The sequence below is a fragment of the Marmota monax genome, unplaced genomic scaffold, assembly GCF_021218885.2.
Source record: "Marmota monax isolate L192 unplaced genomic scaffold, Marmota_monax_Labrador192_F-V1.1 WCK01_AAM20220418_F8-fsc00002, whole genome shotgun sequence".
Classification (NCBI taxonomy): domain Eukaryota; kingdom Metazoa; phylum Chordata; class Mammalia; order Rodentia; family Sciuridae; genus Marmota; species Marmota monax.
In genome coordinates this window covers 31,963,170-31,977,582 of record NW_026693571.1, presented here as the reverse complement: position 1 = coordinate 31,977,582, position 14,413 = coordinate 31,963,170, and the positions used below count along the sequence as shown (strand labels likewise).

General features: G+C 34.9%; 1 protein-coding gene across 14 annotated transcripts in view; it reads left to right on the top strand.

Annotated features, from left to right (window-relative positions):
- The window catches only part of Rapgef2 (Rap guanine nucleotide exchange factor 2), a 261,682-nt gene that overhangs the window by 167,235 nt on the left and 80,034 nt on the right, over positions 1–14,413 (top strand). For 2 of the 14 annotated variants that reach the window (XM_046458883.2, XM_046458882.2), the window contains exon 1: positions 3,418–4,266. The exons of 9 other annotated variants lie outside the window; for them this stretch is intronic. In XM_046458883.2, the coding sequence (XP_046314839.1) occupies positions 4,207–4,266 (60 nt within the window). In that variant the 5' untranslated portion in view covers positions 3,418–4,206. Of the gene's footprint in view, positions 1–1,530; positions 3,370–3,417; positions 4,267–14,413 lie in introns of those variants that run through there. 3 more of the 14 variants (XM_058583874.1, XM_058583875.1, XM_046458884.2) reach the window with 3 other exon arrangements.

The window sequence follows — 14,413 nt, the reverse complement described above, 5'->3', positions numbered from 1 at the left end:
TTCCTAGCTATGTAATCCCATCTTTTGAAGTATTATTACCGAAAGTTTAGAAGTATTTGGATGTTCTTGATGCAGAGTTGTTTCTTGGCTTCTTTCTTTCGAGTCTATATAATGCTACTTGCTAAATCTAGATGGTTATTGAATGGAGTAAATATTTTGCAAGTTAGAGCTACTTACACATTAGTGTGATTTATTCTTGCTTATATAAAATTTATAATATTGGATTTTTCTAAACCCTGAGTTTATATTTTATTTCTTAAACAGTATCTGGCATATTATAACCTGGCATGATTGTGTTTCTATGTACAAGATAATGTGGATTAAAGAACAGTATCACAGTCCTGAGTTTTAAGATATATAGGTTGTAGGCATGAAGCCAGGTTGCAAAGAGAAATCACACCAGGTCACAGCACAGTAAAGCATCTGTGCCTGAGGATGTGTGATTTTCTTACTTCATCTATCAGGTTCCCCCATTAGGTTCATTTCCTTCTTGAGAGAAGTGACACATTTTTTTTCTGGAGAGAGACAAGTAATGAGAAATTTTCACATATAAGGTCATACTCCATCAGAGCATGGGATCACTTTGATTTAAGCTTAGAGAAGAATTTTTTTTGCACATGGACATGTTGGGACATAGACTAGATGGAAAATGTGGAACTTGACTATGTAGTCTTTGCCACCTATTTTTCTTATTGGGGTAAAATATATGTAACATTAAAATTTGCCATTTTAACTATTTTTAGGATACAGTTCAGTGGCATTTGAGTACATTTCCATTGTTGTGCAACTATCACTGTCATACATCTCCAGAACTTTTTCATCTTCCCAAACTGAAACTCCGTACCTACTAGACAATTGCTCCCCCATTTCTCCTTCCTCAATCCCTACCACCACCTTTCTACCTTCTATCTCTATGAATATAGTGTTTATTCTTTTGTGACTGGCTTATTTTGCTTAGGCTAATGGCTACAGTTTATCCATATTGTAGCATGTAACAGAATTTTATTCCTTTTTTGGGCTGAATACTGCCCCCACTGAATATATACACTACATTGTATTTACATATTCATCTGTTGATGGATGCTTGGGCTGTTTTCACCTTTGGGTACTATTTGCTTTAAAATTATTTCTTGTGTCTATTATAGAAGAAATATTTGGGATTTTGACAGGAACTTATCTAGAACATCAAATATGGTCTTGACAGTATCTATTTCCAGTTAGTGGAAATTTCATTCATTTAACAAAAATGTAAGTGCCTGCAATGTGTACTATACTCAGTGCTGAGAGAACAGTTGTGCAGAAAAATGTATGTCCTAATGTCTAGCTTTCATTGAACATTAGGGTACATGGGATGGAGCGGATGAACTGCTTGAATACTCTCATGACTAACTGTAAAATCACAACTGTAATAAGTGAGAGATGAATACTGTTGTGATAACCCTGAGGGCATTTTACCAGTATGTTTTTGGGGGCAGAAGGGGAGACAGGAAGGGAGGGAGGGAGAAGGAGAATTTCAGACAGAGGAAGTAACATTTACTAAGGCCATTTTGCCCATCAAGGAAGCAAGAGAGCCCTAGGACCTGGCATGAAGAGTGAGCTTGGGCGTGGTGTAAGTCTGGAAAGTGTGCAAGGCTTGCAGAATGTTGGGGTTTGGCCTTTAAGCTGAGTGCAACAGGAAGCCACTGAAGTGTTTTAATTTTAAAAGTGGTGCTGTGAATGAAGATGAAATGATCAGACTTTCATTTTTAGAGGATTCCAGGAGATAGTATGGTAAATGAGTTGGATGGAATGGTTGGAATGACTCTAGGCCACTGGATGAAGGAGACTTTTGCTGTTCTTAAAGCAGAAAATAATGGAGTGGTATGATAGCAGCAGAGATGAAGAGAAATCTAAGTTGGAGAAAAAATTAGAATTTAATTTACAGGTTTTGTGATGAGTGGAAGCAGGTGTTAGGATAACCAATTATCCTTAACTGAGTATGGATGTATCAGTTGTGCAATAGGATCACAGTGGTCCTTCATTTGTGGAATCTGCGGGAAAACAGGAAATAGTGAAAACCAAAGCAGGTAATTCTTGATTGTGAAGTGTGGGAAAGAGGTGAGACTGCAGCATAAGGAAATGTGAGGTATAGGAAAGACTTCTGTTTCTGTTGGCTTTTTGAAATGAGAGAACAGAACTTTTAAAAGTCAATGTCGATTATCTCTGGTTGTGGAGAAGTGGTTAAATATGTGTGGGAGAAGAGGGACAGCGCATGATGGGAGTCTAAGAAAGAGATGGGAATGGGTGACAAAAAGAATGTAAATCAGGGAATGGTTTCCTTTAGGGATGAGGACAAAGGAAGAAAGATGATAGAATGGGTGCAGTCTTAAGATAGACGAGAAACATAAGTTAGCAAGCACTGACAGTTGCAGAGAACATTATCAAAGATGCTAAATTTCTATATCTATTTTCTATTCCTTATACCATTTATAAATCTGAATGAGAGGAACTGACCAATGATTCAGAAAATAAGTGTCTTTATTCTTTGTCAACTATAATGTACTCCTTTAAATAAATCTACATATGTAGGTAAAATTAAGAGTTTATGGTAGAATAATGTATTCTTACTGAATTTCAGCACTCTACCTATAGAAGTTTGGTTTGCTTTAAAAAAAAACTGGGTGGATTTATTTTAATATTATTGACAAGGCAGTGTGTGTGTGTGTGTGTGTGTGTGTGTATGGGTGTTTGTGAAAAATCACCTCTAAATTTACACAAAGCTTGCTAAGCATGCATTTAAATTTTTTTGGTGGATATTCGTTTACTATAGTACAATGATATTGAGGGTGGGGTAAAGGTCACATTGATTCCTTTATCCTCACCTTGGTGAAAAATCATAGTTTAGTTCAAAGCTGTTCAAGTAAGTCCTTGCTCCGATTTCCCACCCTGTCTTCAGTGATATTATTTGGAGTCAGCAATCAATGGATTCCATCCCTCTGAGACTTGCTTAACCTACAGCTGCTGATATAATACAGGCAAGAGCTTGTTACTTTATCTGAATTGTCCATCGCTACCTTAATGAGTGAAATGGTTAAGTAGAGGAGGGGGCGAGCCTTAAGGAATGTGTGTACCGTTTGAGCTGAATATTTCAGTGTATATAGGGAGAGGGAGGGTGAGAGAGAAATCCACTTACATCACTAGAACTGCATCGAGTGTGAGCCTTGCAGGTTAAGAGACAGACTACAGTGTCTTGCTTTCTGCAGGAAGCAGCAATGCTGTTTGTTTCCTAAGAGGAATTTTTTATTTAGAAAAGGAAGCTTTCTCTCTACCCAGGAAATGGCTTTCCTTGTGCGTTGCTATGCCAACTGCCTGCAGCCATGGTCCTCCAAAGTAAGCACAATAATGTAATTATATTGGTGTATTGCATTCAGACTCATGATTCTTGAGATTGTGTGTGTGCATGTGCTGTGTTTCTGTTAGTGACTCTCTTGCTAGCAGGCATGCTTGTGTTGAGTGTGAGGGACAGACATCATTAAATTAAATGTCCATCAGTGTCATGCTGCTAAGATTAATTGTGCAAACTTGGTTAGTGGAGTGGGACAGAGATCACTGGTCACCACTCTGTCAGCATCATTAGCAGCTAGGGAGGAGGTCCCGATTCACACGCTCTGCCCTGATTTTTTTTCTTTCTTTCTTTTTTCTTTTTTTTCTTGGTTGGAGGGGTCCGTATATGTGATTGCAAATGAAACAAGAGTGTTAACAATGCTTGGCTGAATGCTAGAGACCGGTTCTTATACCACCCTGGCTAATATAACTCTGTATTAAGCCTTTTTGAGAGGAATCTGTGTGCAGTCAGCCATTTTAGCTTTTTTTCCCCCCTTCTTTTCTTTTGCCTCTTGTTCTTCAGTCTCAGAAATGATCTTGTCGTCTTGGAAGATTGAGAGCTGTATGAGGTTTTCTCGGTCTTGCCATAGCCTGAGAGGGTTAGAGTTTCAATGTTATAAAAATGGAGCCGAGCACCGTTGTTCGGATTCCTTTTCTGGTCTACAAGTGTGAAGGGTTTTTTAAGCTTACCAGTAGTGACACTTTAAGCTGCAGCTTGGTTTTCCCTCCTCCCTCTTTTTTTTTCTTTCTTTTTCTTTTAATTTAATGCTGTAGAGGGTGACTTGCCTTCGTGAGAGATTGGTACATGATGTGTAAATTCAGTTCAGCATATGTTTCTTCATTATGAAACCACTAGCAGCCCCAGCTAACCATGGAGTTATGGGCCAGCAGGAGAAACACTCAGTAAGTATCGCAAATGCTGTGTGTGCTTGGGTAGCACATCATAGAGATCTGCTTTACAATGGGGATTGTTGCTCTTTCTCTTCAGGAAAAACAGTTTTTGTAGAGGGTATAATAATCTGCTTGGAGGAGGGAGGGTGAGTTCCAACTGGCTTGTTCTTCCAATTTTGCTGTAATTTAAAAAATATTAAAGCAAGACCAACAGTTTGTTTAAAGAAAAAGCATTGACATTGAGAAATATTGGACGGACTGCTTTTTATAATCAGAAACTAGAGCTTTTAGTATCTGAATAGTTTCAAAAAATGTTTTTTGTAGTTGAATTTAACGAAAGATCATAAGAGAGGTTACTGGGAATGGGAATCTGTAGTGAGGAATTCACACGTAGGTTGAAAGGAGGGATAGGTTTGGTTATTGATTTGGTAAGAAAACGATCAGTGGGATTCATCTGACTACTTAACATGTATTAATTGGTGATGAAAGCACGGAATTTTTTTTAATGCCACACAAAAAATTACTGCTTCTTTATAATTGCTCCCATGAGTCAGCTGTGCGATTGTCGTGCTGAAGTCCCACAGGCAGCCACTGCTGTTAGTGAGAAACACTTTTCTTTGCTAACACCAGGTCAGAGCTCCAGTTCCAGGAACGTGAGCTCTCACCCTGCTGCTTTATGTCACCATGCTGCAAGTTTTCTGCCATCATACAAATTCATAGCACTGATATTTCCATTAAATCTCACAGTGAAAATATTTGTGATTAAGCAGCACGTATAGTATTTTTGAAGTGTCTTGCATACCTAGCATCCAGTAGGTTATTACATTAGGGTATAGGAATTGTCTTATGTATTCTAAAAAAGGATGAGATGTTAAATTTCTAAAATGAGTATAAGTTGCTGAAGCTTTGAATATTTGTAAATAGGAAGCTATGAATTTAGAATATTTAGATGCTTAGGTTTATGAGTGTGGTTTGATTTCAAAAGTATTAACTACATACAGTAGCTTTCCTTAGATGAAGTAACCTGAAGGCATCGCCTCCCCTTGTGAGTGAGCCCCAGGATATTCTTGAGGAAGGTGCTGGCCTGGTGGCATGTTGTGGTACTCAGAGCCCAGCCCCTCTTAATGAGGTTCTTGTGGTACTTCACTAATTAAATCTCTTTGGATCAGATCCAAAAAAGGACCAGCCTATACTTAATTTCACTAATGGGAAAAGTTGTTACAGAGAAGTTCCATTGTAGTTTGATTTTATTAACAGGATCTTTAAAATTAAGCCCTTCTGCCATAGTGATTTCTTCCAGGTAAGAGTAGTAGTTAGTACTTAAGAATCTTAGAAACAAAATTTAAACCAGAGGGTCCCTCTTCACCTTGTGTATCATTTCTGCAAATAGGAGGACAGTATTAATAATGTAAATTAGCAAATAAATAAAGTTATTAAAACCACTCACTAGTAGAGGGAGGGAAAGTATTACTAGATTTATGAGAACAAGAGCAGTCAAGACAGGTTGTATCAAATAGTGTATGAACTAGAGCGCCTGGTATCATATTCTGTAAGCACATGTTTCCTAATAGGTTCTTCATATCTCACTAAAATTTAAGGTAATGATATGAGAAAGTAAAACTGACCACAATATAACTTTGTATCAAGCAACTTTTAGAAAACATGAATGATATTTCCACAATACTGTTGAATACTAAAATTTGCCTCCCCAGACTTTCATATGTGGCACAGTTGGCAATTGTGGTCTCTCTACTTGTTGACTAGGCATTGTGATCTAGACTTTGCTGTTGTCAATTAGGCCTTTAAATTGTAATTATATGTGAGAAGTTGAATAAGAGAAAATGACTCTGGCTCTCATATAATAGGTGACTCAGTCAGCAGTTGCAGTTGACTTGAGCAAAATGGAGCAAGAATGTCTCTCTTTCACCCTGTGAAACTTTTCAAGAAGAATGTCACAGCTAATTTCAAATAAGCCAAATTTATCAAATTTACAAATATTTATATTTTCGCTTCTTTGAGAAATTTGTGACTTTTTAAGCAGCTTTGCTTGTTTTAGTACAGAAAGGAAGGTGGTACTAAAAATACATTAAATTTGGGAAGCTTTTTGTTGTTGTTATGACTGGGTTTAAGAAGTAAACTCTTTTTATATTTTGTAAGAATCTTTGAGATCTTGTGGGCTTTCATTCTTTATTTTTTGATCTCATTCAGTGCATTATAATTATACAAGCACATAATAAGTATACAGTAAATACTGTTGACTTTCTCATTTAATTGAATTTTTGGATAATCTTAAGTTTCATTTAATGTTTTATGCCCATTAAACTAGCGAATTTTACATATTTCATCATGCCTTCTTCTGTCCCCTCTCTATCCATATATGCTCAGTTGATAATACTAAGATAATCACAGAAATTTTCCCAGCACTGGGCTGTATTTTTATTGTCATGCAGGGGTTTTTGGTTAGTCTTTAGAAGAGTCTTGTGGTTTCGTGAACATAAACATGTAAAAATCTTGTGAGTTTCTGAAAATTAAAGGAGATTGTTAGCACTTCTGAAATAATATTTCTGTATTTTTCAAAAGACAACAAGAGACCAGTTGTTGTACAGACTATAAATTGATGCTATCTGAAAAAACGTTTTGTAGGCTCCGTAAGTAGGGGGAAATATTGGAATAGCATTAAAAATCTCAACTTCTTTCTTCCTGTTTTTTTTTAAACCCTAGAACCTTTCTCTTCCCTTTTTGTCCACTTCATATGTCTTTAAAAATCTGTGATTATGATTAGGGATCACTTTGAAAATTTGTAAATTTTTTTTTGATTGTGAGATATAGTTTTTTTATTTTTGTAAAATTTTTTCATTAGTGCATTAGAATTATGCATGATGTTGAAATTTATTGTTTCTTATTTATACACACATACAGCATGCTTTGGTCGACTTTATTCCCCAGTAGCTCCCCACCCCCTTTCTTCTTCTCTACTGATCTCTGTTTTGTTTTCATGAGATGCTACCAGCCACCCCATGCTTTTTCCCTTCAAGCTTCCACATATGAGAGAAAACATATGCATGCCCCTTGACTTTTTGAGTTTGGCTTATTTCGCTTAACATCATGTTCTCAAGTTCCACCCATTTCCCTGCACACAACATACTTTCATTCTTCTTTATGGCTGAATAAAACTCCATTGTGTATATATACCACATTTTCTTTATCCATTCTTCTGTTGATGGACACCTAGGCAGGTTTCATAGTTTAGCTATTGTGAATTGTGCTGCTACAAATGTGGGTATGCATGTATTGCTATAATGTTCTGACTTTAATTCTCTTAGATAAATATTGAATGATGCTATGGCTGGGAAACTTAACAGTTTTTGATTAGATTCCAATAATTGAATTTGATGTATCAAACTGATAACCTGTTTTCCAGTTTTATATTTTGGTACATTATTGACTTCTGTATTATGCTATACTTATAATAAAACATACCTCAAGTCAAGATTAAATAATGATAAGAAAAGGTGGTATACATAAGGAATTGCCTTACTTAAATGTTGGGAATGAATTGCAGTAGCTACCTTAATTATTGAGCTCTTACTGTTTAGAGGGCATTGTATTGCATTTTACCTGACTTAAATCCTACAATAAACCCCCACGTTTAGAGATGAGGAAAGCTGAGATTAAAAAGCAGCTTTTCTTAGAGACTTATTACTCATAAATAGTAGAGCCATCAGTTGAAACCCAGGTTTGTTTAATGTCATAGCTCTAGTTTTAACTGCAAGCCTATACTACCTCCCTTAATCAGCCAAATTCAGTCAGAATGAGATATGTAGAGTATATATAATTGAGGTAGTTGGTATTGATCAGTGGCATACATGACTTGAAAAATTGCTTGCTTGTCCACTATTCTTTTTTTTTCTTGGTGTATGTGATGATATTCCAGTCACTGTTGCTATAAAAGAGCAACATATCAATCAAAATTATTTTATAAGACTTGTCATTGCTTGACTCAGTCAATAGTGCAGCTGTCCTTTTTGAAATTAATTATCTTGAAGTTTGAGTATGGGTGATCAGGAAAAGATGGCATTTAGCCTAGTTCTTTTTGTTTGTTTGGTTTTTAAGAATTGGTGCATTGTTTTTCTTATTTATTTATTTTTTAATGTGGTGCTGAGGACTGGACCCAGCGCCTCCTGCATGCGAGGCAAGTGGTCTACCACTTAGCTACAACCCTGGCCCCTAGCCTAGTTCTTTATTCCCTTTTGCTTTTCTGTTTGACTTCTACCATGTACATTTTCCTGTTTGCTGTTTAACTCTTTCATATTGTTGATCCACATTGGTTTAATCCATAGATGTGAGGCTTGAAGACACAGAGGGCCAAATGTATTTCTACTTCCTTTTTTTTTTTTTTTTTTTTTGAGGTTTTGATATGTTGCACAGGTTGGCCTCAAATTTCTAGACTCAAGTGATACTCCTGCTTTTAGCCTTTCTAGTAGTTGGACAAACAAGCACATGCCCTCACACTCTGTTTGCTGCTTAACTTTTAAACACACTTCATGCCTCAACTTTTTCATTCTGTTTCCTTTGCAACATCTGGTTGCCTGGGCTCCACTGGAAGCACTGAGCCTATTTTGTCTCCTTTGTGTCTGCTCTAGTGAACTCTGTATATATCATGGAGCCCAACATTAACTCACAACTCCCTCTCTTAAGACTATGTTGTAGGTGGATCACAAGTTCAAAGCCAGCCTCAGCAATTTAGTAAGGCTACTGTGTATAACCACAAGCATCAGTTTCATCATTCATAAGTCCCTTAACCAGAATGGATGAAATTTCACTTAACCAACTATAAACATACCACCATCCCAACTATGCTTTTTAAATTTAGTCTAATTATAAGCATTTCATTTTCTTTTCCCATTTCTTACCTTCTAATGTTCTTCGTTTGACTCTGGCTTGTTCCTCATCTCATTATAATTTATTTCTATTGTCTCTCAATAGTAATTCAGTAGCACTTAATATATAATGTTTAATTTTATTATTTACTCTGATTTATGCTTTGAAATAGGTTTGGTCTTTGCAGGTAGATGAAAGTTCCTATCTTGAATAGATTTTCCCCCTCTGTGTACCATATGTTTAAGGATGTGATTGGAATTTAAAACTATTGATCAAATGTTAAAAGTTCAGGTTACAGAAGACTTTTCAAAGCTTGACCAATACCATGTGAGAACCCAAGGCAGGAAGATGTAAAAGAATATGAGGATACAGAAGGTAATGAGGAAGAACTTTGAAGCTTCACTGCTGGATTGGACTGGGCTAGAGAGAGGAAAGTCTGTCCAGGTGCTGAAGTAGAGGACACAAGTTAGGGACTATGAAGACCCAGCAAAGGAGGACAGCCTCTTTCTCTACCTCCTGTCCCTTTATGTGTTAACTAGACTAAAGTTAAGAAACTTATTATTTTTTTTAATATTGCTCCTACGCTACCATGGAAACTTGACCTTTGTCTGAGAGCATTGGCTGGAGTGTCTCATGATTGATGCATTTTCCTTAACAAGGTAGAAATATAGCAACAGCAACTTGCTACTGATGCTAAGTTGTGCACCTCTTTTGGGTTATCAATCCACTTCTTTATCTGATCTCTTTTTTGTCTATTGTAACAGATACATTTCCTGAGATTAAATAAACTTATCTTTTGAGGAGATTTTCCACTGTGCTTGCTTGTAGAGAGGCCTGAGAGGAAGCAATATCCTATTGTTTTAATCAAGGACAAGGTCATCTTGCCTTGGATTTGGACCAAAAAACCCTGGCAACAAATAATAGATCCTTTTAGCTCTGTTAGAAGTGAAGAAATATATTTAGAAACTTGCCAAGACATTACATACACTGTTTTCACATGTAAGATTGAAAAGTTCAGTCTCATCCTAGGACATACTAGTGATTTTGATTTATAGCCCACAGAAGTATATGCTTTATGTCTTTGCTTTAAATATTATTTAGTAATGATCCATTGAAAATAGATTACCTAAAAATAAATATTAAAGAAAAAAGAGAATTCTCAAAATGTATTGTTAGAAGCTCTATTTTTTTCTGGTTTAACGTTTAAGCATCATAATATCACTAATCGTAATTTCTCATTTTAAATTTTATATTTTATATGTTTGAAATACTGAGATTTAATTTATATGAAAATAAATGCTCTTTAAGTTTGGTCTTATAACTATCCCTTGAACATAACCTGGCATTTCGTTAGTTCATCTCCTTGATTTTAGGCCTGATCAAACCCTTAAATATTTGACACAGGCAGTCTGCTAAGAATTCTTCCAGGGGTGAGGTATAGCTCCATGGTAAGAGTGTGTGTTTGGTATGTATGAGGCCTTAGGTTTGATCCCTAACCCTGAAGGGGGAAAAAAAGATTAACTTATCATAACCCATATTTATTTGTAAACTGTTTAAAACTTTTCCTATATAGATCAACTAACCATTCTATCCTTACCTATGGATTTTATTTGAATTATGATTTAGTTAGGAACTTCTTAGGAAAGATTTTTAAAATAAAATGAGTGTCTGGATATATGAACATCAATAATAGATAAAACCATGTGAATATATGTATGCATAAAAATATACACAAGTATATGTAATTTAAGTGAAAGTTTGTAAAGTGTCTCTATTAATTTCTTTATTCTGATATCTTTGCTGTCTGACCTACCTCTTTTTCTTGATCATTAAGAAGTGGTCTTTAGTTTTGGAGGCATGATGCATACTGGTGATTATTTCCATTTACAGTACTAAAATGCCGGTGCTTTTAATATTGTTTTAGGTGTTATACAAATGAATTAAATAGAATAGTGTCTATTTTTAGAACACAGATTATGAATCTAGTATAAAATACATGAGAAGGCTGAGGTTGTGGCAGAGTGCTTGCCTGGCATGTGTGAGGCAGTGGGTTTGATTCTCAGCACTGCGTATAAATAAATAAATAAAAGGTCCATTGACAATTAAAAAATATTTTTTAAAAATGAAAATATAAATGTACATTTGCCTCTCTGAAGTATACAAAGATGTGATGTAGCAGTGCACACTCACAAAAGTGACATTGCATCACACATGTGGCCCTATGTAGGCTCTAGGCCTTGTTACTGTCTTACCTGCTAGTATGGAAGCTCGAGTTGTCATCCTCTGCCCCGTCTTCTGGCTAACTGAACCTCAAATACATGCCTTATGTGTATTATGTCACATTCTCTCTTTGGTGCGTGTATGATATAATAATTTTATTTAATAACAGTCTGTAGTGTATGCCATCCCCTATCTGTGTTCCTTTTGTACTCTGAAGTCACTATATAAATATTTTGCACATGCTTCAGGTCTCTTCATATTCTATTAATACACCAGATCGTCTTTTCTAACTTACATTCCATGTTCATCATAAAGGCTCTTTTTTAGAGACATCTTGGGCATGAATTAGCCTTACATTTATTGATGGACAAAGAGTCTGAAAAATTCCTTTACAACTGTTAAGATTATATTTTTATGTAATAAACACTAGCAAGATACATTATTGGTTGATAATATTGACTTGGGTTAATGAGAAAATGAATAGGATGCTGCCCTGTCTCTCAGTACACATTTCATATATACGTGCATGTCTGTGTAAATAAATGTAAGTAATCCATGATCTTAATTCATACTTGGGCTTGTAGAAAAAGCTAAAATTTTGCTTAGCTTGCTGTTTAAGTAAAGGTTAATTTGGGAAAATACATGTCATATCTCTTGTAAATATTTTATTTTCCTACTGCCTTACATTAGAGATCTTAAAAATTCAGATCATAGAGGGGTACCTTGTTATTGGATATTTTTAGTAGGTCAGCATTCCATTAATTTTTCTATAAGTGCTAGAACATAGCATCACTCTTTTCATAATAAAGGAAAACAACAGCAAAAAAGCTGTGGAGTCGTCGTTTAATATTCCTCCCCCGAGAGAGAATGAGAGAGAGAGACAGAAAGAGAGATTTTTAATCTTCTAAAGTATTTTGAATAAGTGGAAACACCCTTTTTTTGTTTTACTCAGCAATTAAATATTTGAAGAAGTTAAGTGGAAGTGTTGCAGTATGTAGTTTTTATGAGTGTTGCGCAACTGAGAGCAATGTATTTTTATGATAGTGAAAAGCAGATTCCTTGGGGTTCCCTGTCAGTGAGGGCTGACAGGGATCCATAGTCTCCATTCTGAAGTGGAGGGTGAGCAGGGCTGGAGGAGGTTGGCAGAAGTTGAGTGATGAGCACAGTTCATACCCAGGATCTAGTGATTGAGAATGAGAAGGAGGAAGTATAACTAATTTACCTTTTTTTCTTAAAAGCATACTTTTGTTTATTTAAATGACAATAAAAATATGAAATATTGTTGAAATTAACATAATTTGTTGAAACAAATGCCAAAGTCATACTGCTTTAGAGATAACATTTACTTAAATATAAAATATTTCATAGTTACTTAAATATAAAAATGATTGAATGGTTTTATGTAGAAGAGATATGCTTTGAGCAGCTAAACCAATTTACACTACTTGTTTTGGGTTTGAGTTAAAATTATTTAGGCAGTAGTTTGGTCTGTGACTTGTCTATTGTTAGTCTTGTGCATAATTCATAATTTTAAAAAATGTAGCTATGTGTTCGTTGAAGAAGAGATTTAAAACCATTGATAACATTTTGGTGTAAATCCTCTTATTAATGCTTTTATATCATACTGTGTTGTAAAATCTGAATGTATTTGTTCTAGATTTTTTCTCAAAATTGTATATAGAAGATATATTTAAGGACAGCTAATATAAGAGATATACCTTATAACTATAATGAAGTTTCTATCATAAGCTTTGTCTTCTTTGTAGTTTTAAAGTTTGACATATTATTTGCATATTATACACTAATATAGCATAATACTTATGTATTTTAAATTTAGAAAAAATGTAATTCAGAATTTCATTTAGTGTTAGAATTTTATCCTACATATGGGCAAGATACAGCATAATTTTAATAAAGCTTTCTTTATTTTTAAGATTGTGTTTTTCTTAAAGCTTAGGCAAAATTTCAATATGGGAAGTGAATATTAAAGTGTCAAAAAAAATGAAGTGAAAGTAGAAGTATCTTAGCTAAAGAAAATATGGCATATGTCATAAGCTTCCTGTCTTTCTCTCTTTCCCCTGTGAATGAAGAGCCTTTTATCACTAAAATCTATTGGGCATATTCTTGGATTTCTTTTTTACCTCTCATTACCCTTTTTCATATCCCCTCCCTTGAAGAAAGCTTAACAACTTGATACAAGAAAGAATTAAAGCATGTCCCTGTTGAACAGCAAACTTCACAAAAGTTGAAAGTAGTGATAATAAATGAAATGTTCATTTTGCTCTAGGAAAATAAGTACAAATAACTGTAATTGTGTCCTTTACATTTTTTTCAAGAGAAAAGCAACTTAGTCTCTTTCTACTAATAGAAAAGGAGAATATAGATTATAGTTCTTAAGAAAAGTGTACTCAGTGTTAGCTGAATAAAATGTCAAAAGTTAACGTGTTTGGGTACTTATTAAATGTGTAGCTAGTCAGAAAAAAAGAAAATCTATGTTGATCTTAAAAACACGTAGGATAAAATAAATGTTTTTACAAAGAATATCCTTTGGTGCAGCAACATTTTGAAATCATTGTAAATATGAACTACATATGGAGATTAAAAAAATGTCTTGCAAGATATTAGTTACTGTCCTGAGAAGTTTCATTTTGTTTTGAAATTATACATTGTGCTTATTCGCTTTGTGAGTGAGATGAGAATATTAATAATGAAACAACAGATTGTGCAATTTTCTTGTGGTTTTTCTTCAGTGTTCTATAAGAAAGAAATACAGTTTGAAATTTTTGCATCTGATTGTAGTATATATTTAAATGCTGGGTGAGTTGTATGGACAAAGAAGTACATAGCAATGCACAGGAGGAAATATTACATATACTTTGAACAATACACAAAGAAGGAAATAAATCTTGAGCTATACCACAGATAAGGGCAGTACATAAGCAAAATGTGAAGAAAAAAGGAAACAGGGAATTTTTGCAGGGTCAAAGGAACAAGCCAAAGCATTGAATGGAAAGTGTTTTTGTGCAGTTGAGGAGCAATGAGCAAATCAACTTGGCTT